This window comes from Pipistrellus kuhlii, unplaced genomic scaffold, assembly GCF_014108245.1.
Source record: "Pipistrellus kuhlii isolate mPipKuh1 unplaced genomic scaffold, mPipKuh1.p scaffold_m20_p_10, whole genome shotgun sequence".
Taxonomy (NCBI): domain Eukaryota; kingdom Metazoa; phylum Chordata; class Mammalia; order Chiroptera; family Vespertilionidae; genus Pipistrellus; species Pipistrellus kuhlii.
The window spans coordinates 56185490-56209674 of NW_023425405.1; the positions used below are offsets into that span (position 1 = coordinate 56185490).

The following is a 24185-nucleotide window of genomic DNA, read 5'->3' on the forward strand; positions in this document are numbered from 1 at the left end:
ATAATGTACTTGCTGCACTTTGTATGTCATTTATTCCTACCAGTGAGGCACTTTGTATCTCATTTATTCCTACCAATCCTTTTTGGGAAGATGGCTGTTATCCTCACAGAAGATTTGAAATAGAAATGTACAGAGGTTAAGATCTGTACCCAAGATTTCACATTCGCTATATGAGGAGGCCGGGGTTCCCATTCACATCTGTCTGGCTCTAAAGCCTCATTTCTTCTCTTACATGATGCTGCTGCCTTTTCAGTAGCACAAAATGCTGAATCAGAATAGAACGCATCCAGTTCCATCCAACGGGATGTGCCACCTTAGGAGAGTTTGTAAAAAGTGTTTAGAATAGGATCCATCCATCCAACTGACATGTGCCAGACTCTCTGTCAGGTGCTGAGGATGTGGCAGTGAAAAGAAGAGAGAGAATCCAAAGGCTTGTTTTTGTAAGCAAAATATGTAATTTTGCTTACAAAAAATGTTATGGCACAGCTTATACATGGTATGACCTTTATTCATTATCACTGAGACAGGTTGATGGTTAATTAAAGAAAATCTTTTAGACAAGGGAGTAATAAAATTATAGATAAATATATTAAATATAGTAACTTAAAAGCAAACGAATGCCTTGTTATTCACCAAATACATTCATGTGAAAAGATGATGCCTTGATGATGTTTGTGAGTTCCCGAGTTAACATCTTAACATCTGGTTAGGTGTTTCCTGGGTGTGTGTGCCTCTTCAAGCCTTGGGATGCCGTGTCATCCCTGCAGTGCTGGGATGTGGGTCTATTTTTCCTTCCCAGACTCTTACTGCTGCTCTTCCTACTATCCTGTTTGAACTTTGCGTTTCCTACACGTGCATTTTCAGAAGTGAATGAGTGTGATATTAAAAGCAGTAAAACCAGCCCAGCCATGATTTGGGTATATTTTTATTGATATCAGAGGAAGGGAGTAGAAGAGAGAGAGAGAGAAAGAAACATCAATGAGAAGAGAGAATCATTGATTGGCTGCCTCCTAAATACCCCGTTAGGGTTCGAGCCCACAATCCAGTGTCCTGACCTGGAATCGAACCGTGACCTGGCTCATAGGTTGACACTTAATGACTGAGCCACACTGGCCAGGCCCCAGCCATGATTTTGAGATTAATAGTGTTTATTGCAATGGAATGGAAAGTGAATACGCATTTAACTGGTTTCAGGCTACTCGCGTGATGTGGACTCCACCTCTCCGGGAAAGTTTCTCGTATCCATTTCTTGTACTTCAGATGTGCATTCTAACTTTGATCCTCAGGTAATTTGTATTTATGAAACAAATCTAAGTGTATTATAAGGTACGTTTCTTAAAAAATGCATCAACCTTTTAAGTTATTCAAAAAGAAAAAGTTATTCAAATGTAGGTGCTGATTTTTTTAATCACTTTTAAAATAAGTTAGCCATTTAAGAAAATCTAAAATACTAAGTTTTCGATAACTACATGATGTTTTAATAAAAAACATAAGTTTTTATGTGTATAGGTTTTAAGGAAACTATAAATTTCTCCCCTTCCAAGCTTATGTAATCCGACTTGTTTTCCCACCTGTGGTTTTGAGGGAACATGAATATATATTCCGAGAAAGGAGTGTCCCATACAAGGATGAACTTAGGAAATGCTAGGCTAGACAAGGAGCATATATATTTAGACATTTGTGAAAATTTCTTAACCACTGATGTTTCTAGCAGTTCCATCAGTTTATCTCCAGTGCTTTTCTTGGACACATTTATTTGTGTTGGAATTAATTTTTTAAGCCTTTCCGACTTGAAGAGGTCTGAGCAGCAGCAGCAGCAACAACAAAAGTGTTAAAAAAAAAAAAAAAGGTGTGAATAGTAGAATCCCATTAATACTTTTATCATAGAAGTAGGTTTCACAAGTTAGTGAGCCCTCTCACTGAATGATATTTACAGATAAACAAAGCCTGATATTTCTTTTCAGAGCTCTAATTCAGATAGTTTTATGCTAAACATTTTTATAACCCAAGTAGCATTTAAGTCCTTTTAAATGAGCTTTTAAAAGTGAACTGCACCTTGTCTTCTAGGAAGGAGGAGGGAATCGTTAGATGTGGCCATTTTGTTGGATGTGGTTAGTTGACCTGTTTAGTGGCACACTCATTGGTGTCCGTTCTCTCCCCCAGGCCCTCGCACAGCAGCGGGAGGTACTTCATTGCGCTTTGCCTCTCCAACGTTGCCTTCATGCTCCCCTGGCAGTTTGCTCAGTTTATACTTTTTACGCAGGTAAGATGATTAAACCAATTCAAATTGAATGCAAATGTACTTGGTTGTTTCTTTACCTGTGTTACAATGCGATTATATTTGTGCCCTGATAGATTTAAAAAAAGTGGAGTAATTGTGAAGTTTAGATGTATGTGTGATTTTGAAAAATAACAAGTCATATCATCTATAGTCTGCTGGTGTACTGCTTAGTTAGGCAGATGCTCATTGTCAGCATGAAAAGGATTTTCCTGATTATTTGAGTTCACACTTTTCTTGTTGGCATTGGAAGTGAGCTCTGTAAACAAACCTACCTGCAGACTGTCTTTGCCTTAGGAACTATGTTGGGCGTATAAGACGATCCCCTAATTTTACAGTTAAAACATAGGTTTAGGCCTATATTCGCTGTATAAGACTACCCCCCACTTCAAAGAAAATACTTACTTTGCCGTCAAGATCTGCAGGTAATTTTTGTGCAATTTTGGTCTTTTGCCCCCGATTTTCGGTTGACTTTTTTTCGGTTCAAAAGTCGTCTTATACGCCGGAAAATACTGTATGCAACATGGTAAGGACCAATCCTATTTCTCATGGTGCCGCTTCTGCTCCAGCTTAAACATCAGCTGTTTGGTCTGAAGCACAGTCTTGCTGGACACCATTTCTCAATTTTAATTGTGATATTTCTTGAGCGAATTGAGACCATATCCTATTTACCTAAACAACTCAGTACTTTATGGCAAGAAGCTGATCTGAGTTTTTAAAAAATATGCATATTTTTATTGGTTTCAGAGAGAAAGTGAGAGAGAGATGGAAACATGATGAGAGAGAATCATTGACTGCCTTCTGAACGCCCCCTCTGGGGATCGAGCCCACAGCCTGGGCATGTGCCCTGACCTGGAGTCAAACTGTAACCTCCTGGTTCATAGGTGTATGCTCAACCATTGAGCTATGCTATAAAGGAGGATATCAGTAGATGTGACCATGAAATGTGTAAGGTCTAGGTCTGGATTTATTTTTTGTCCCCAGGTGTGCAAATCTTCCAGCACTGTTGGTTAAAAAGGCTATAATTTCTCCATAGAATCATCTTTGCTCCTCTGTCAAAGCTCAGTTGTCTGTAATCGTGAGCATCTGTTCCTAAGCTCTCTCTTATTCCTCTGGTCAGTTGTCTATTCTTTCTCCGATAGCGATATTGTGTGTCTCAGTTACTGCCGCTTTGTAGAAAGTCTTAAAGTCAGTTAGTCTCCAACTGCTTTTGAGAGTTTTCTCTTTGCCTTTGGCTTTGAGCAGTTTTTACTATGATGTGCCTAAGTGTGGTCAGGTTTATTTATTATAATTTATCCCTTGTTGGGGTTTGTAATAGTTTATAAATCAGTACTTGATTTTTTTTCTATAAATTTTGGGAACTTCTCAGGTAAAACCTCTTTAAATATAGCTTTTACTTAATTCCCTTATTCCTTTCTGAGATGTAAAGTAAAATATATTAGATTTTTACAACATATACTCTACATCTCCCATGTTCTTGCATACATTATTCACCCCTTTGTCATTTTATGCTTTTTTCTAGATGTTTTCTTCTGATCTGTCTTTCAGTTTGTCACTGGTTTAACCTGCTTTTAAACCCATTTTGTCTTATTAATTTTGGTTATTACAGTGTCTAGTTGTATATTTTCAACTTGTTTCTTTCTTAAATGGCTTTCATGTACTCTCCTGGAATTTTCAATCCTATCTGTTATTTCCTTGCACATGTCAAACATAAAGTCATTGCCTGATGATGTCAGGCATGTTTTTAGTGATTTGTAAGCTAAGAGTAGTTTTTATATTTTTAAAGTGTTGTTAAAAAATAAAAGAGAACCATTGCCGGGTTTCTCGGTGTTTTAGAGCATCAGCCCATGCACCAAAGGGTCTCGGCTCAAGGGCATGTACTTCAGTTGCAGGCTCGATCCCTGGCCCCGTCGGAGCGCATGGGGGAGGCAACCAATTGATGTGTCTCTTTCACATCGATATTTCTCCCTCTTATCTGTCTCCTTCCATCCGCTATAAAAATCAATGGAAAAAATATCTGTGGGTGAGGATTAACAACAACAAAAACCAAGAAAGAATACAGCAAGTCCTCAACCATCGTTTCATTTAATATTGTATTGTTATAACATTGATGAGATTCCACGAGAACTTATATCAATTAGCCTATGGTAAAATTGTTTTCATTTATGTCTTTTAGCTTAAAGTCACTGAAGCCTATTGACCATGTTGAGTGGTAACTTAGTGTATACAATAGAAACTATAAATAGCCCGCAGAGTATAACATTTACTATTTGGCTTTTTATATAAAAAGTTTGCTGACCCCTGAAGTAGATTAAGGATCTGTTTCCATTGTGTTTGTAATAATGCCTTATCTTCCTATATCTAGTTAGTTTTGATGTGGTATTGGACATTGTGTATTAACAATGGTATAATTCCATGGTCGGCAAACTGCAGCTTGTGAGCCACATGCGGCTTTTTGGCCCCTTGAATGTGGCTCTTCCACAAAGTACCACAGCCTGGGCAAGTCTATTTTAAAGAAGTGGCGTTAGAAATTTAAGTTTTAAAAATTTGGCCCTCAAAAGAAATTTCAGTCATTGTACTGTTGATACTTGGCTCTGTTGACTAATGAGTTTGTCAACCACTGGTATTGTTCATTTAAGACTAGTTTGATATTAATATCTTCCAGAGAAGATTAGATTTGCTGCCAGTAGGCAAATAAAGATGCTCACAATCTTGAGTCACCCTCATGTGATCAGAGGAGGATATGGTTCAAAGGTGGGCTTTCACCTTTCTGAGCACTGCTTGATTTCTGGCTCTTTTAGTATAGCTCTTTGAAGCCCCACGCCAAAGCCTGTGGACTTAGCAAGGGTGGGCTTTCACTTCTGAGTGTGGAAATCTCCCTCCTGCATGTCAGCTGGCAGGCATCTGCTACTATTGGAATTGGCAAATGGCCTCTGGGAGAAAAGTACCCCAAATTGTCATGATTTAGCACTGCAGATTTCCATCTTTTCTCCGGTCTTAGCTTCTTAATTCTTTTTTCTTTTTGGCCTTGTTGGTACTTTGTGGCTTTTATTTAGGTATTTTCCCTAGCTATTCTAGTTCCCAGTGAGGTTAGTTGAAATTACTTCAGTATCATTATTAGAAATATGACTCTCCTGTTTACATGTACTTTGCTTATGAATAGTGAAGTATTTGTTTTCTAAATTTTTTTTCACTTTTGCTTTTTTTAAATATCTTTATTTCAGATAGCCTCATTATTTCCCATGTATGTTGTGGGGTACATTGAGCCAAGCAAATTTAAGAAGATCATTTATATGAACATGGTAACGTTTTTCATACTTATAAGTCAAATATTAAAATAAGATCTCAGGGACGCCTTCTTTAAAGTCTTATTTAATACACCAAAATGGAAATGTACATGATAGATACCATATTATAACATACTCTCTGAAACTTTTATTTTTATGTTTTAGTTATTATTAGTCACTATTTTTGAAACTACCTTTTCCCTGAGACCTGAAATTTCTAGCACTGTGCATGAATATGACACTCTATAAATTTTGGTTTTGCATTTTTGTTTCTATCTTTGTTTCCAAACACATCTCCCTTAATAACAAATATTTTCTAGCTAAAAACATAAAGTAAAGCTTCCTTAGTAATAAAAATCATCAGGTAGGGCAACAAAAATAAGATAAAAAATTAATACAACTAAGCTTTATTTATTATATTACTCCATTATTGAATCAATAGAAATAATAGTTTTTTGCAGTTTTCTTTGTACCAAGTAGCAGAGAAAAAATTTTTTCTATATAGAATTCATAATGTTGAAACTACTTAGAATCTATCTGTGTTGAAATTCTATCATTCATCCAAGATCTATTTATTAATCTTATTTATGCATAAAGTGTTTGTATTGGAATGGCTATATGCCTGTAGACAAAGTTATGCTATAAATCCAATAATGATGAAACATTCTTTCCTTCACTTTTCAGATTTCAGTTCTCCTTTGTTTTGTGTTGATGTTTGGAAATACAATGTATTTATCTTCTTATTATTCTTCATCTTTGTTAATAACATGGGTAAGTATTTGTTAAGCTCATGAAGTTTTTGTTTTTGTTTTTGTAACCTGTGAAATAGGAGGTTTAATGCACCTAATATAGGTTTAGGAGAACAAATAGGGCCCTTTCCTGTTTATTAATCATATGAAAAAGTTTTTGAAAAGATATATTTTATTGATTTTTTTTTTTTAACAGAGAGGAAGGGGGATAGATAGAGAATTAGAAACATTATCAGCTGCCTCCTGCACATCCCCTATTGGGGAATATGCCTGCAACCAAGGTACATGCCCTTGACTGGAATCGAACCTGGGACCTTTCAGTCCGCAGGCTGATGCTCTATCCACTGAATCAAACGAATTTCAGTGTTTCTGATATTTCTATTATAGATAAAGGGCAAATAGCAATATTGAAATATTTCCTCTAATTCCCTTTTAATGTGCATGAATTTCGTACACTGGGCCACTAGTTTTCTATATCATCCTTAGAAAAGAACATGGTACAAAGTTACCATTGTAGGGCAGATATCCAAGTAAATATTTAAAAAAAAAAAAAAACTAGCAGGTAAGACTGACTTTTATTTTAGAATTTTTTTTCTTTTTTTTTTTCTTTTTACTGATTTCAGAGAGGGAGGAAGAGAGAGAGAGAACATCCATAATGAGAGAGAATCATTGGTCAGCTGCCTCCTGCATGCCCCCAACTAGGAACTGAGCCCACAACCCAGGCATGTGCCCTAACTGGGAACTGAGCCATGACCTCCTGGTTCATAGGTCGACACTTGGCCAATGAACAACATTGGTTGGGCAAGATTTGCTTTTAAAATATACCATTAATTTGTTACCAAGATTAGTTATTTCCTTCTAAGTCACTTCAGTAGATTAAGTACATATTGCAGTGACACTGCCATTGCTCAGAACATTTTTGGAACTCCTCTGAATTGCCTTCACAGACTGTGGCACATTCTTTTGAATATCCTCAATGGTGGCAAAACTTCGTCTTTCAAGGGTGGATTTGATTTTTGGAAACAACCAAAGTCTTGTGAATAAGGTGGGTGATTGGGCTGGGTAATATATAGATTTTGATCAAAATATGGTGTGACATTAAAGTAATAAGACCTATTTTCTTGCACCCATACCTAAATTATCTTCGGGAGGTAGTTTAGAAAATGGAGTTCCAAACTGTTGTGAGCAATGATAACATAATTAAAATAGGTAAGTAGTCTCCTCATGTGACTGACTTTCACTGAATGACAACCATTTGGATTTGTATTTGGAACAGTGGTTCAGTAAATTGGCTTTATTACTTTATAGTCACACTTTTGATATCCATAAGCCAGAACCTATAATGTTCTCCACTGGAATGATACTGGCATGTTCTCTTTCTGCAGTTACCAAAAATGATGCCAACCACAGTAATACCAAAATAGAACACTTCCCCATGTAAATTATTGATTGAACCTTTTGAGATTGCCCTTATGTTTTAACATATTTTGCTTCCCACACTTTTTTTTTCTTTTCCCTCTTTACAATAAGTAATCCATTCTCTTGCTCCCCAAAAATGCAGGATTTTCATTTTTAAAAATTTGTCAAGCCTTTTAAGCATGACAAAAGACTTGTAGTAGTATGCTCATCCACCTCTTTTTAAGGAAGTTATTTTATTTTGAAATACAGAAAATTGCGTAAAACCAGTGTTTTATGTACTGACAGTACTCACTAGTACTGAAAGTACTTATTAATGAACTGTTTTTGGCAAATAAACTGACATCAAGTAAAAAAAATCAGTTTTTCCTACCATCCTGCCCCAATAATGACTTGACTATGGTAATCATTCCTAGATTTCCTTTATATTTTTATAACTTGTATCTCTATTTTTAATCTATAGGTTTCCTATATATCTGCCTGTTTTCTTTCCTAGAAAATGTAAGAGCCTAGGTCATTGAACATGTAGAGGATGCTATGGTCTAGATTTTATTCTTTGAATTCTTATGGTATATAACTTTACATCCTCCTTTGTTTTCTGTATTTATAATGTGTTAATAATTGAATCTAAAACTTGGATAGGTTAAGGTTTTATCCCTTTAGCATAGTAGTATTCTTTTAGCAGAATGCACACAATGTTCAGAGCTTCCCTTTTTATGATAGTAGCCATCAATGCTTTGTAACTGATCCATTAACTCAATAAAAATAGCAAATTGGTGATAGACCAGTTGATCATTTGCAGTTAGTATAGGGAAAATAAAAGTACACATCTAAATGAGTGGAGTTGAGAAAAAGTAGAAAAATATTTAAAGAAATAACAGCCAAAAATTTTCTAACTTAATGAAAATTATTAACTCAGAGATAAAGAATTTCAGTATATCTCAAATCCAAGAAAGCTGTAGTAAGGCATATTACAATTAAATTTCTCAAAATCTGTGGTAAAAATATAATACTAATAATAGCCAAAGAAGTAAGATGTGTTAAATATAGAAGAACAAATGGTAAGGATATCAGCAGATTTTTCATAAGGAAAAAAAAATGCAAGCAATAAGACAGTTAAGCAACATCTTTATAACATTTAAAGAAAAAAACAATGTCAATGTATAGTTCTATACCTAGCAATATATGGCTCAAAAATGAGGACATATTAAAGACTCCATAACCAGATTTGCACTAAGAGAACTTTTAAAGGGGTCCTTCACCGGAAGGGATAGAATATTAGGTGTCGGTATGGCCCTGCACAAATGAGGCCCTGGAAATGGTAGCTAGAGATGCTGTTACAACAAAAGTACCAGAGGCTGGGTGCCTTATTTCTCATAGTTCTAGAGTCTGGCGAGTCTGAGACCAAGATGCAGCTGGTTTGATTCTTGGTGAGAGCTCTCTTCATGTGTAATCAGATACCTTCACTGCATCCTCCTCAGAAGGGTACTAATTCTATTCATTAGAGATCTAATTACCTTCCACTGGTTTCATTCCAGTACGTCACATTGGAGATTAGGGTGTCAGCACCTGCATTTGGTGGGGACATGAACGTATCATTGATAGAACCGAGATTTTTGAGGACCCTGGCTTTATAAATCAGTCTCAGTTTCTTACCTTTCATAACTCCAAGCCCTCCCCTGCTGTCCTCCTTTTTAATACTAGCATATGGTCATAACCTCTCTCTGCAGTCCTCCCTAAAGGCTGCCATAGGTTCTCTCCTAATTAATGTTTTTGTTTTTAAAATTGCCTTCTTTTGTTTGGAATCTGGAAAGTTCCTTTATTTTCTTAAAAGTCAGGTTTAAAAAATTTTTTCAAAACATTTTATTTAAGAGGAAGGATTTTTTAAATTAACTTAAACCGCTAATTTTGCTGAATAACTTACATATATCCACTATCTACCTTATCAGAAGGAGTTGCCCTACACAAAACATTCCAAGTAATGCAGTAAGGAATTAACTTGATTCTAGAGGCAACTTTTTAGCACACACAGCATTTATCTCTCATACCAAGGAAAATTTGTCATTTTTAAATTTTGAAAAATCAACAATTAGGAAAATGGCTGATGTAGGCAAGATGGAAGATGGGGGTGGCTGTGTAATTTTTGAAACACATAATTCATATGAAATATGCTTGTTAATTTGTTTCTTTTTTTATTACATGCTCTTTAGGTGATAATTCTAAAGAGAAATAACATTCACAGATTGGTTGTATCTGAACTCAACTTCTGGGTAAGATTCAACATTTTAAACATAATTTCTTTACTCTTCATTTCTATAAACTAAACATGGTAATGTACTTCAAAAGGAATGATTTAGAGTTAATCTTATAAATAGCTACTTCTTAAGGTAGGAAATAGATATTGGCAACTACAAGTCATTTTTTTTTAATTTATTAAATTATTATCTGTCTACAAGTCATTTTTAAGAAACTTGTTCATTTATTTTGGTACTACCCTCAGCCTTTCTTCCTTTACTTCCCATTCTGCTATACCCCCACTACCCTATTTAAAATTTTTTTTTTCTATTTGCTGTGAGTCTCTCTCAACTGACTAACCATCTCTTCAAAATAACTACATTTGTAGTTCTGTTACTACTTTTCTCCTTCTGTTTCCTCTATGCTTTCAAGTGTGGACTCTAGTATTTTTGTCCTTTAAGCATTTCTCCACAATCTCCTAGCCTCTTCTTATTTCAACTTAGACACTACTTAATCTTTGACTTCCTTCCAAATATACAAATGCGTGGGCCATGTTACCTCTATGTTTGTGTATTTTGTTTCCAAGTAAAATAAGTATATTATTAGGAAGGCACTGCAAATACTTATTGCCATACTATCAGCAGATGACACTGTTTTTCTTTGATTTACTTCTATTAAAAATTAAGACCTGCCATATTGAAGGACTATGTGATTATATATTGATAATGATGGGGTAAAACAGGGAAAGTTGTGGTAAGAAAAGAAAGTACAATTCAGAAAGCAAAAGAATAAAGTGGAATGTATTGCCAGTTTCTTCTTGGTTGAGGAATTCTCCTATCACTTGTGATGAACATGTAGAAATATTTGTAACCTTAAGTTATTGGTGACATGACCCTTTCAATACATGAAATTTTTCTTCAGAAAAAAATGGTAATGTTTTCTCAAAAATATTAAACTAAGAAATCAGAAAATTCAAAGTTTTTATTTAATAACTGTACTCAAATAAATTGAAAAATGTCATTTATAAACTATTGAAAAATAATATAGAACAGTGTATTTGGACATTTAGAGAATTCTGTCAAAACATTTGCAGAGGCAAATTTATTGTTTTAAATATTTTCAGTTTTAGACTGGAAAGAATAAAAATTATGCTTTTATTTAAGTAATTTAAGAGAAACAATATTTTAAGAAGAGAAAAGTTGAGGTATAATGAGGGTTCAGCACATACTAGTATTTATGTTTTGAAATTTGCATAATTTATATCGCCAAAAGGGAAAAAGAAATCAGGGTAGTCATCTAAAACCATGCAGAAGATGTCCTGTCTTTTAAAAAGCCAGTCAAAAAGGAAAAGCAAAGATATTTTGTGAATTAACACTTTTTCTTGCAAAAAACCTATTTTATTTCTCAAGTAATTCTTTCATGGTAGTGGAATAAAGATTATATTGCATATCTTACTCTATCATAACTGGAAAATTTGAAAACAATGAAGCTCTTATTTTTATACTGAGTGAGAATAAAAAATAAAAGAAACGTCACTTAAGATTGATTAAAATCTATTTTTAATATTCTTTACTGTCATGGGGCCACTTGAAAGAAAGAAAACACCTGTATATAATTACGTACCCTCATTCTGATCAAATTGGATTCATCCCAGAAATGCAAATATGTTTCTGGAAAATCCATAAATATAAATTATCACACTAATAGATTAAAGGAGAAAAGCGACTTATCCCATTAGATGGCAGAAAATGAATTGAATATAATTGAACACCCATTTATGGTAAAAACTCTTAGCACAGTAGAAATAGCAGGGAGTTTTCTTAACCTAATATAATTTTTTATCCTTCATTGGTTGTACAGGTGAGGTATTGGAATGATTAAATTTTTTCTATGCCATTTATTGATATGATTGAATATTTTAACCGGGTAATTTTTAGTATCTGACTTCTATTTTTTTTATTCCTTAGCTAATTCAATGTTTTGTTTGGTTTTGTGGAACAATCATTTTGAAATTCCTGACAACTAAAATCTTAGGTGTTTCAGATCATGTAAGTACTTGCCAGTTAAAACATAAAACGTTTTGTAAACATGTATACCTGGGTGAAAACTTTGCAACCAACTATTTTCTTACCCCTTCATTTTATATAGGTTAAGTGCCTTCTTCAAGGGCCCCAAGCTAATTATTAGTAAATACTGAGAAAAATGTGTATCAATGAGTGCTGACTTAGCCTTCTAGGAAAAAAATATGTTTAGTAGTTAGTTAATTTCAATTGAAATACAAATAATTATTTGTTTAAATAATTATTGCAGATGTTGTTAGCACATGAGCAGTCTGTACTCAGCTTTGAAACATAGAACTCTTAAAACACCAATATTTTTATTCATAATTATGATTTAAATGCAAGAGGTGATTTGATGTCTTAAAAACTTTTTTTCTTAAAAGTTCGCTATCTTTTTATTTTCTGGAAAATACATGGACCACTTACCCCTCATGTATGGCATTTCTGCATGTTTTAAGGCTAATGCCTTAATAATGGCCCTTTTAAAAACATAAGTCCCTACTTAAAAATTAGTTTAAGGAATAGAAAACAATGAATTTACTTTTGATTTTTAGCACTTACTGTTGGGATATGAGCATACATGCATGAATCCTGCAATAATCTATTCTGAGGTTTATCTTACCTAGTACTGTCCAATTAAGACCCTATGGAATGCTGAGATCACTTCAGCTTTAACAAGGGAGTGTGGTATTTTTTCTCTAAGAGGTCAAGTGCTGTCATCCAATAAAATTAAACTTGCATAAGTGTGCATGTTAAGTACAATTTTAGAATGTGGGGATTTATTTGCTATTCATTGCTAGCTTTACATAGTAGTTTGTTAGGGGTATTTGCTACTCTTCTCTCTATATCTGACAATTTTCTTTTTTTTCTTTCCCCCTTTGTTCTTTTTATTCTTTGGGGAGTATATATTTTATGATAAACTTTCTTTAGTTCTGTGGTTCATCTGTGTTTTTCTTTCCTGCCTTGCTGCATGTTGTCAACTGACTCTTTACAAATTTTACACATATACATATATCCTGGGTACTCTTATTAAGTGACTTCCTCTGAGACAGCAGTGAGAAAGAGTTGAAACTAATGTGTTTTGGTTAAATTATTAGTCACCAGACTTGCTGTAAGTTAGAACCATGAAGGAACCCTCCCCCCTCCCCCACATCCTCTGTCCTGGTAGGTGATGGGAACCATGAATAACCACAGGTAACCATATAAGCTTGATATAAAATAATTTCTGTCTTTGTAAAATGCTCCAAATTAAGGTTCTCATACCAACTACTTCCCTGTTTAATCTGGCCGTCGGAGAATGCAGTGGGAAAAGCATTGTCTCCCCAACCGCAGGTGATACACAGGAGTCCCGCGTGGGGGTGCTTGGTAGTGCTTATGTTAGAGTCCTTGGAGATCAGGGAACTCCCAGTGGTATGCGCAGTTGTTGTAACTCCTCTGAAGGACAGCTGTCACGTTAATGGCTTGATGGTACGTCTGAGAAATTCAAGAAGCACCAAAAGTTGTAATCAGTGCATGAGGCTTGATGAAAATGACAGCGCATAGAAAATTGGTTCATGATTTACAATGTGTGGTAAAAGGGCTTAACATGAAACTGCTTTTCCTTGGTAAATGATGTGATTATAAAATCTCATGATTAACTGCGTGGTGGTTTCTGCCCAGCAAATATTGATTTTGGCTCACTCTTTACATTATCATCTCTGCTTGTTTTTTCTGACCTCTTTCAACTTTTCATTTCTCTTGACATTTATTTTTCATAGTTCAGCATATAGCATGCATTGTATTATTCACTGTATTTTCTTTTTCCTTTGAGAGGGACACCAGGTACCGGATTTATGTGCTCTGTAGCTTTTATTACCATGATATCAAACGAGTTGTTATTGACTGCAATTATTGGCATAATTTTAATTTGCTCTACTCTATTTTCTTCCAGATTCGCCTGAGTGACCTAATAACTGCGAGAATCTTGAGGTTTACAGATTTTGATACTTTAATTTACACTTGTGCTCCTGAATTTGGCTTTATGGAAAAAGCGGTATGTTTTTTTGTTTTGTTTTTTTCCTTCTCTACTGGCATGATAATTTTTGCTCCTAAGTTTTCTTTTGAATCTGAAACTCAAAATTTTCATTCAGAAACATCTGACTCTTACCCTATCACTTTTCACAGTTACTTTGCTAATCACATGGCCTTCCTCACCTGTTTTCTCGTGTAAAAGCACGAAACAAGGGCTCCTATCTTACGAAGTTGGTGGTGGTGGTTGAATGAGACAGTCCAGGAGGGTGCTTAGCATGTCATGTGAGCCACAGTGAATGACTGTTATGACACTTCAATCACTTGTAATAATCTAGGTCAGTTGGAGGTATGGGACTACCCAGAAAAAGTAAATCCAAACTCTTATTTAGGTTTTTTAAAAATTCAGTTTTATTTCAGTTAATACCCCAATTACTACAAAAAATTTAGACAAGACATTGCCAGCAAAGGAACACCACTAATCTCACTTTGAAACTTAATAAATGACTATTTTGAATAATTGGTTTTATTTCAGACTCCACTGAGATACACAAGGACATTATTGCTTCCACTTGTTATGACGATTACTTATTTCATCTTAAAAAAGGTATTTAAATTTTTTAACACTTTGAGTTAAAGATAATAACTTATAGTAGAGGGATAATGTCTCAGAATTTTATCTTATTTTTAGGATGAACTCCTCCCCGCTTAAAAACCATTTTCTATTTAACTTTTTAAAAAATCTAGTATTATGTTTGTTGATTTGTTTCAGAAAGCCACATTATAAAAGGTATTTTCATGTTATCAGTCACCCACCATGTAGCAAAAACGATGTTAACATCGTAGGGACAATGGGTCAAAAAGGCCCGTGCCTTAGAACCCACAGCCTGTGGGAGCTGGGGGACGTAAACAACCACACATATGGCTGAAGAGTTATAGTTGTGTCGGATGCTATGAAAATGAAGTATAGGACAGCTTTCATCTTTCAAGTATAAAGCTCATTCAAAGAAATTTTGATCCATTTGGAGATATGCACAGAAGAAATTTTTATAGCCATTAAAAAACCATCTGTATGTGTTCATTGTTTTTATAACAAAGAACATATCACTATAGAAGAAATAATGTTTAAACTGGTAGTTTTTCTTGGTCTCAGAATGGTTGATCTGGAAGCCTGGTTAAAGACAGTGGGTTCTTAGTTTTAGCAATTTTGAACTAGTTTTATATGGTTTACAAGTTGTCTTGCCTTAAGTCACTATTCTAGTATATTTATTTTATGCTTTTGGGCAGATAACAATAACGTGATTTCTCTACCCTGTCTCCTACCAAGGGTGCTCTGTTGAAACTGGTTGTTGGTATTTAGAATCAAATTGATTATCTTCTCTCTGTAGTTCCAGTTCCCATGTTTCTCATTCCTTTGTTTTCACATAGAATGTGAGTAATTTATAAATGAGAAAGGCATCTCCTCCACATCTCTGTAGTTTCACCCCTGATCCAGGTCCTTAATGACTTGGATAACTGGTCAACTCCAATGACTTGGAAAATTGCTCAACCCACAACAGCTTGGGGAATTGATCAACCCCAATAACTGGGACACCTGGTAAAAACCAAATGACTTGGACAATAAGAACACTTCATATGCACTGAAAGGTGGGGGTGTGGGAGTCAGTTCCAAGTCAGGGCACATGCCCAGGTTGCAGGTTAGATAGCTAGTTGTGGTATGGGAGACAACCAATAGATGTTTCACTTTCTTTCCCCTTTACTCTCTCGCTCTCTAAAAAAGTCAGGAAAAGCATAGTCTCGGGTGAGGATGAAAAAAGAACAACTTTATATTGGGTGTATTTATGATAATGAATGAGAGCATTTTAAATGTCAAATAATTTCTTAGAAAACTTTCATTGATTCTATTCACAGGCTTTCCGTGATGTTTTATGTGTTTTATCTTCAAACACTTATCAAAGGTAATGCTATCATAGTTATTTCTAAATCATGCTATATTTATTAAATGACTTGCTGTCATTCATTTTCAAATTAATGGACATTAAACTTAAGCATTATGATTAAAGAAATCCATATTAAGAGGCCTCTACATCCTGTAAAACTTTGCTGTAAAACTAAAATATCTAGTCTTTTTAATAAAACATAAAAATAGGCAGTCTTATACTCTTGTGTGAATCTAATACAAACTCTCTGAGGATAGAGCCGATATCAGTGCTCTTTATTCTGTGTTCACTGAACAGAGTGCCCTAAACATTTAGTCAGTATATAGCTGTGAATATTTAGTAAATTTGAAAGTAAAAATATTTATAGACTTTACCCAGTAACTTCTAGGAATTTATGTTAAGGAAGTACTCAGAGATGCTCCCAGTTTTATGTAGAAGGATGTTCATGGTGTTTATAATTGTGAAAAATGAAAACAGTTCTGAAGTCCAGCAATGCTTATGTAAAGTTTTGCATGCACTGTATATGGTTGAATATATAATAGACAGTCTTCTTCTTATCCCTGCTCAGAGGTACACTCTCCAGCAGTTAGTCAAACCTATTTTATCTTAAGAGACACCTTAAATAGGATGACTGTAAATCATTCCTTTTGTATCGCTGATTTACCTAATATATTTATTTCCTTTTATGCTTTTAAGTAATTTAGAGAGAATCAAAATTGTAAGATCTAAAAAAAATAGTTTATTTTTATGTAATCATAAAGTGGACGGTTAGTAAGTAGAGAATATTTTTGTTTTATTCCAGAAAACAGCTCCTTGAACATGGTGAGGTAAAGCCTTAATTTTCATCTCTGGTAGACTTGTGTATTTGATTCTAATTCAAGGCCAGTTTGTCTAAACTAGGGGTGTCGAACTCAATCAGAGAAGGGGCCAAAATCTAAAATCCAGCCTAAATCACGGGCTGAATGGTTTACTGAACAATCATAAACTGTCATTGTGATGGAAACGCAGCGGAGTGCAGTGATGACAGCGCGGTGCGGGCCACATTGCAAGGCCTGGCGGGACGGATTTGGCCCGTGGGCCTTGTGTTTGACACATGTGGTCTAAACCATGCTGCTGGCAACCATCAGCACTGCTTGAGTGGTTCAGGCGTGGTGGTAAATTACTGCTGGTCCTTCTCTCGTTTTAATCTGCTCTGTTTAATCTGAATAGTAGTAAGGATTAGAAAGCTAGAAGCTTGATGTATGACCATGAAGCGTAATTAAATTAAATTGCCCCCATACTTTTATTCTTTCATTCATTTGACGATAACAAACGTTACCTTTTTGCCTGTTCAGCCATCAGGATGGTTACCTGTGGGCTCCTGCCCCGCACAGATGGGATGGTCAGTTAACAAGCTTTAGCAGTGCTACACGTTACAAAAGACTTTACAGCAGGGTTCTTGCCCTCTCAAATGTGCAGAGATTTTCAGTGGAGACATGAAACAGATAAAGCAGCATTTTATTCAGTGCTAAACTACTTTGTGGCACATAAAGGACATATGATTTCCTGATAGAACTATGAGTCTTAAAGGAAAGGTCAACTAAGTTTGAAGTTAGTAGGAATAGCTTACAATGACAACTACTCTTTTCCTGAATAGTTACTATGTGCCACACACTCTTGCTATTTAGTTCTCATAATAATCCCATTTTGCAAATAAAATTGTTAATTAGGTGATACTACCTGTTAGAGAGATAAACACTAACATAACTTAGTAGTAGTTAAATCCGGGACTGTTATCTCTGTTTCTCAGATGAGAGACACTACGACATAGAGAGGTTAGTGGCCAGCTCTGTGGACTGAGGAGGACGTGAGCCTAGTGTGCTGAGCAGCATCCATCCGTTAGCCGTCACTCTGCTGCCCCTAGTGTGACTGCGTTTATGTACATCGGCCATGTCACATTCCTCCAAGTTTTACTTCTGCCTTCACATCCTCACTTTATATTTCATCAGACAGCACTTAAAACCCACCTCTCTTAGAGGCTTACTATTCCGCAGCGTTCTGCCTTTTCCCCTGCACAGGCTCCTGGTTGTGCCCAAAGGGGAATTTTACAAAAAGGAAAAAGGATTGATTTTGAAATAAATGTTCCACATTCCAACTTTGGGTCCCCTAATTAGGAAAAAAGAAGTAACAAATTTCACTTTTAAACATCTTTACTTAAAAAGGGAAAGAAACAGCTCTTGGTAGAGTTTTTGCAATTCTGTTTTAAATATAAATTATGCATTTCTGCTTATAAAAATGACATGTTTAAATATTCTAGAAAACACAGAAAAATTATGATTCAGAAATAAACTCTTACCTTTTAGGCATATATTCTTGCAGGTCATCTTCCCCACCCCCTGCCTCCCTCTGCGCCCCCCCCCCCGCATGAATGTGTATATAGTTATGTATACATACACAGGCATGCACACACACAGAATCCATGTCATTCTGTTGTACAGAGTTCAACACTCTGAGCCCTTTTTCATGCCATTAAGCAATCCTCCGCTATGTGATCTCTGAGTGGCCGTGTGCCTGTGGGAGGGCAGTGCCTTAGTAATTCCTCTTTGGTCACTTAGGGTGTTTGTTTTTGCTGCTGCAAGGTCACTGCAGTGGCCTTTCTTGCAGACACATTTCTGTGCTCTGGTTCCTCCCGTCGTCGTCGTCGGGTCCGCTCCTGGAATGGGACGTTCTGTCGGAGGGGTGGGCTCTCTTCCGGGGACTTGATGAATGTGCTCAGTCTCGGGAAAAGGCGCCAGTTTACTTCACTGCGCTTCACAGCAGCCTTCCTAACACTTAGTGTCCATTTACTCTTTGTCAGTTTTATAGATGAAAACACCTTATTACCTTTGACATTGTGTTTGACTGTTAGAACATGAATTTTGAGTTGCCATTTACTTCTGGTTGCGTTAATTCTTTCTGCTTTTCCAGGGCAGGATTGGTGAATATTTTAACGAATATGTCTGTTAGAAAAGTTTCGTTTGAGACCTTTGCTTAGTGGAACTCCATCTTAATCAAAATGGGGTGTCAGGCTAATGACTCCATGTGTTTATATAGTCCCTCTGCTTTTAAGGTGATCCAGGCTATGTTTTGCTGTATTGTGTGTTGTTGTCTAAGTGACCTGTGGATTTGTGCAGCGCTGCACATTTCTCTCTCTCTGGCTCCATTGCTCACCTGGGGCAGGTCCTGGCACACGCACCACTTCTCCCCTGAGGCCCAGCCTGGTGGCTCTACTTCTCTCGCAGCCACTCCCCTGTGGCCGCAATCCCCCCCCCCCCCCCCCGCCCCCGGTGCTCCCTGTCTCTGTCCCTTGCTCCGTGTTCTCTTCCATCGTGCTCACCACTTCCTAAAAGACTGTATGATAGATTTATTTTTACTTTGCTTCTCTTTACTAAAACGTAAACCTCACAAGGGCAGAAATTGCTCACTGATATATTGAATCTGCAACACCCAGAACAGTACCTGGCAGATAATAGGCATTCAACTCATCTTCGTTGAATAAAGGAATAAATATTAATAGACTTCTTGCTAAGTTAAAAGTTTCTATCCTAATGAATCATACTAGTTTTAATATACTTCATTAATTTAAAAGCCTGTGAAGTGACACTACCGTGTTTTTGTTTTGTGTTTCTGCAGCTAATTTTCCACACATTGCAGCTGATGGCGTTTACTGCCCTCGCCATCTTAATTATGAGGCTGAAGCTGTTTCTGACTCCGCACATGTGTGTGATGGCTTCCCTGATATGCTCCTGGCGGGTAAGGCGGCCACCTCGTCTGACTGCGTGATGATAGCTGTAGCCACTGCGGTGCCGTTGCCCTGACTGCGGGGTAACCCAGCCCCAGAGCACTAGTGACACCTTCGGCGTTAGGTCATGCTTTCTGAGAGAGGGAGAAAGGCAACTCCACGCAGCTGTGGGAATTGCCCCCAGATGTCAGCTGCTACTTCTAATACACCTGACGTGGTGCACTCTCCTCTGTCAGTGGCCTCCCCACAAAGCCCTGTGGGTGGAGTTCAGGTCCGGGCAAGAGTCTTGGCCCATCAGCCCCAGCCCCGGGTACTCTTTGGCCACGAGAGGATGCAGTGATTGCTTTGGCGCTGTGTGCCGGCCAGGCAATCCCGGTGGAGGTGTCCCCACTGCAGCCACGATGCTAGACAAACAGCTGGGATGTTGAGACCAAGGTGCTTCCAGAAACTCCTCACTTAGTTTTGATCATGAGCGTCTTGTGACGCTCCTGGAGGAATGTCCATGTCCATGCTCACGGGCCTCCCCTCATTACTCAGGATGTCCGTAGCAGCAGGCAGGAGTTGCAGTATGGAGTCGCAGGACACTTCAGATAGGGGATTTGCTGACCTTAACCCCTGGGGGTAAATCAGTACTGGAAGGATTCGTGGTTCCTTCCTTCCTTCCTTTAGAGAAGAGAGCTAGCTTCCTTTTGTAACTGGGCCCAATAATTCCAAATACTTGCTGATTATAACAGTAGGGGATGGTACTTCTGTAAGTTATTAGTGCACTTGGCATCCTCAAGTGCTAATCCACCTTGGTTTAAGTCAGGGGTCAGCAAACTGCAGCCCGTGAGCCACATGCGGCTCAAGAGCTGCAGTTTGCCGCTCTGTTGACTAATGAGTTTGCCGGCCACTGCCTTCGGGAAAAACACATACAAATTTTAATAATTTACTAATGTCTTTAACCTGAAGTCAAAACTTCTGGGTAAGGGTAGTGCCTTACAGCAGTGGTTGGCAAACTCAGTCAACAGAGTGGCAAACCGTGGCTTGCGCAGTTGCCGACCAGTGGTTTAAGTAGCCGGGGGCGAATTTATTACTGACCATACAGCACTCTTCTTGTAAGGCAGGAGGAGGGTGGTGGTGGTCTGGGAAAGAGAGGACATCAGTAATACTGTAATTCTACAGAGAAATGAAGAATGAATGACAAACGGTTTCTCTCATTTCAGCTCTTTGGCTGGCTTTTTTACAAAGTTCGTTTTGAGAATGTCATCTTTGGTCTCCTCACAGTCATGTCGCTCCAAGGCTTTGTCAACCTGCGCAGTCAGTGGAGCATCCTGGGAGAGTTTAATAATCTGCCTCAGGAGGAACTGATCGAGTGGATCAAATACAACACCAGGCCAGGTGTGCGCCTGCTAGTTACACGCACAGCATGTTTTATGCACACACGTGTAAAAATGCACCCACACATACAGTCATTCATGCCTGCAGAGACTTCGAGCAGGCTACTTACAGTACTCACTGAAGCAAAGCTTTTCAAAAAGTGGTTTTGTGCCCTCTTTCAATTCCCCTGAGATAACCGTCAAAAAGATTTTTCATTAACATCAGAAATTAAAGATTGTTCACAGCTCCATGCTGTAACTTTTAAAAATAATGTTCATAGCTCTAGTTGGTTTAGCTCAGAGGATAGAGTGTCAGCCTGTGGACTGAAGGGTCCCAGGTTCCATTCCAGACAAAGGCACATGCCTGGGTTGTAGGCTCAATCTCCAGCAGGGGACGTTCAGGAGACAGCCAATCAACGGTTCTCTCTCATCATTGATGTATCTCTCTCTTTCTCTCTCCCTTCCTCTCTGAAATTAATAAAAACATTATTAAAAACAATAAAAAATGTTTTTATTGATTTCAGAGATAGGAAGAGGAGAGATGGAGATAGAAACATCAATGATGAAAGAATCGTCCATCAGCTGCCTCCTGCACGCCCCCCACTGGGAACCAAGCCAGCAACCCGAGCATGTGCCCTGATCAGGAATCGGACCGTGACCTCCTGGTCGATGCTCAACCACTGAGTCAAACCAACTGGGCAGACTTCAGTATATTTAAAGGAAAATAGCCTACCCTTTCCCTGTCATGTTCTTATTTTCTCCGTCATTGATGATCTCTCCTCAGTGGTTCCAGCTTTTGCTGGACAGACCTACGTAGTGTCTCTCTGGTGGCCCTGGGTTTGGGGGCCTCCAGCCCAGGGCCTCTCGGCCTTGGCAGGCTCTGCTGACTGGGGACTGTCCTGTGCGTCGCAGAGTGTGCAGCATCAGCCTCTCTTCGGACACCCACAGCCCCTCCCCCACAGCGTGCAGCCACACGTCTCCAGCAGTGACGCTGTCCCCAGGAGCCAAAGTCACTCCTGGGGAACCGCGGCTCTAACCCGGCAGCTTTTCATTATTAATCTTGCCATATTCCATACACATTTCTACTTCTTTGGCTTAAATATTTTTAAATATTTTTGGCAAACTCAGTCAACAGAGCGGCATATAAAAAGATTTCAATTCAAAATTACGTTTAGAATGCTTGGTTATATTTGAAAGTAAACATTTAGTTATTTATAAGTCTGTTCTTATTGGTGATTTTATTGTGCTGATTAAAAATGATTCTATTTTTCATAATTTTACAATGATTTATTATATAGAAGTGCCTGCAGGTCAGTGTTTGGTCTTTTTGTCTCCAAGAGAAGAAACTGGAAGTGAAGTCAGGTAGTGGGCTTTGGTGAATCCCGAGTTACACAAAAGGTTATACATTTATACCTGCCATTACTGCAAGGGTATACATTATAAAATCAAATGGGAAACAAATTATGAACATTTAAAGCTAATCCAAGGGGAGAAAGCAAGGCATTTCTCTGACAGGTCCTCAGAACTACAGTCCACAACCCACACAAGTGGTTCTAAAAATGAGTCACGAGACTTGCCCTGGAGCCTACCAGTTCCTGGCATTTTAACCATTTGTAGGCTGTAAGCGTCTATAGATGCAAGCCGTGGGCCTTTTTAAATTAAATTCAAAATATCGTGGCAGTTTACTGGTTAAATTGTTGGAGCAAGATATGTAATCCCACAATTCTTTCTACCTTAGCACAGTGCCTGGTGCTGCGGGAAGCTGAGGTGAGGGGGTGGTGAGGGGACTCCGACGCGTCCTCGCTGTGTGGTCTTGGGCAGGTTGCTTAACCTTGCTGTGTCTCAGCTTCCTTGTCCACAGACTGAGAATCGCACAGAACCCACCGTGGACAGTTGTGTGAATTAAATGTTGGCCCCGATAGCAGTGTTTAGCACAGATCCCGGCACCAGGGTGACATTACCGAAGGCTGGCTGTTCTCGCGGCGGACAGTCCGTCACTATCGCATGAAGAGAATAATGGTGCCGGGGTCATTGTTGCTCCTCATTTGGGTTCACACGTGCTGGGTGAGTAACTCGCGGTTTTCTCCAAGGCCTGTCACTGAGGAAGGCAATCTTGTTTCTTAGATGCTGTGTTTGCGGGCGCCATGCCTACCATGGCAAGTATCAAGCTGTCCACGCTGCGCCCCATCGTGAATCACCCGCATTATGAGGACGCAGACCTGAGGTTGGCAGCTGGTGGGATAGTTTAGACACACTTGCAACTCCTCTCTCTCCTCTCTCCCCTCTCCCCTCCCCCCTCTCCCCCCTCCCCTCTCTCCCCTTCCCTTTCTCCCCTCCCCTCCCTCCCTCTCCCTCTCTCTCTCATCCTCATAATGTGTCGCATCCTTATGACTATTCTGTGTGTGTGTGTGTGTGTGTGATGAGCTGGCCATACTCTTCCAGCCCCTGCTCTGGACTCACAGCCCCTCCGTCTGACTTACAAACCTTTCTCCACCTTACTGAGGGCAAATGGCAAGCCTTTTTAAAAAGGAAAAGTATGTGAAATTTGCTGTATTACATGCTTTTATGAAAATTTAGGGTGTTCTTTTACTAAGTGGTTTTGGGACCTCAAGTTTCCATTGACATCTGAAAATTATGTTTTTCTTAAGTAACTGATTTTCAGAAATTATTTTAATCATTGTCAGGGTAATCTTTGCCTTTGCATATATTTTTGGTCTATTGTTAAAGGTAAAATTTTAAATTAGTAAAAGCTTTATGTCTGGCTATGGAGTTTGGGCATCCCAAATGCTTGAACTCCTAAGCAATGCCCAATACATAAATGGCAAATAAAACTCCCAGGTAGGGCTAAGCCATGTATTGTACCATGTTTTGGTATGCATCCCTGCTTCCCAGCCTTCTGTGAAGGTACTTTGACCGCTACCCTAGGCACCCACTGAGTGAGTGTTCTGTCCCCTACCTTCAGCTTCAACCCGTATGCTTTCCGGAGCTGCTATAGATGGAATTGGCTACTGAAATCTATGTTGTCACTCTAGTTAGCCTCTATCGGAATGTGTTCCATGAGCCAGAGTAATTTATGAATTACCCCAAGAAATTTT

General features: G+C 38.0%; 1 protein-coding gene across 2 annotated transcripts in view; it reads left to right on the plus strand.

Annotated features, from left to right (window-relative positions):
- Positions 1–24185, plus strand: part of DPY19L2 (dpy-19 like 2) — a 41444-nt gene that overhangs the window by 12418 nt on the left and 4841 nt on the right. For both annotated transcript variants that reach the window (XM_036429884.2, XM_045578643.1), the window contains exons 8-20: positions 1195–1286; positions 2164–2263; positions 5503–5580; positions 6250–6336; positions 9941–10000; positions 11933–12013; positions 13956–14057; positions 14568–14639; positions 15944–15990; positions 16775–16799; positions 19624–19743; positions 20938–21112; positions 23215–23314. In XM_036429884.2, the coding sequence (XP_036285777.1) occupies positions 1195–1286; positions 2164–2263; positions 5503–5580; positions 6250–6336; positions 9941–10000; positions 11933–12013; positions 13956–14057; positions 14568–14639; positions 15944–15990; positions 16775–16799; positions 19624–19743; positions 20938–21112; positions 23215–23314 (1139 nt within the window). The remainder of the gene's footprint in view (positions 1–1194; positions 1287–2163; positions 2264–5502; positions 5581–6249; positions 6337–9940; positions 10001–11932; positions 12014–13955; positions 14058–14567; positions 14640–15943; positions 15991–16774; positions 16800–19623; positions 19744–20937; positions 21113–23214; positions 23315–24185) is intronic.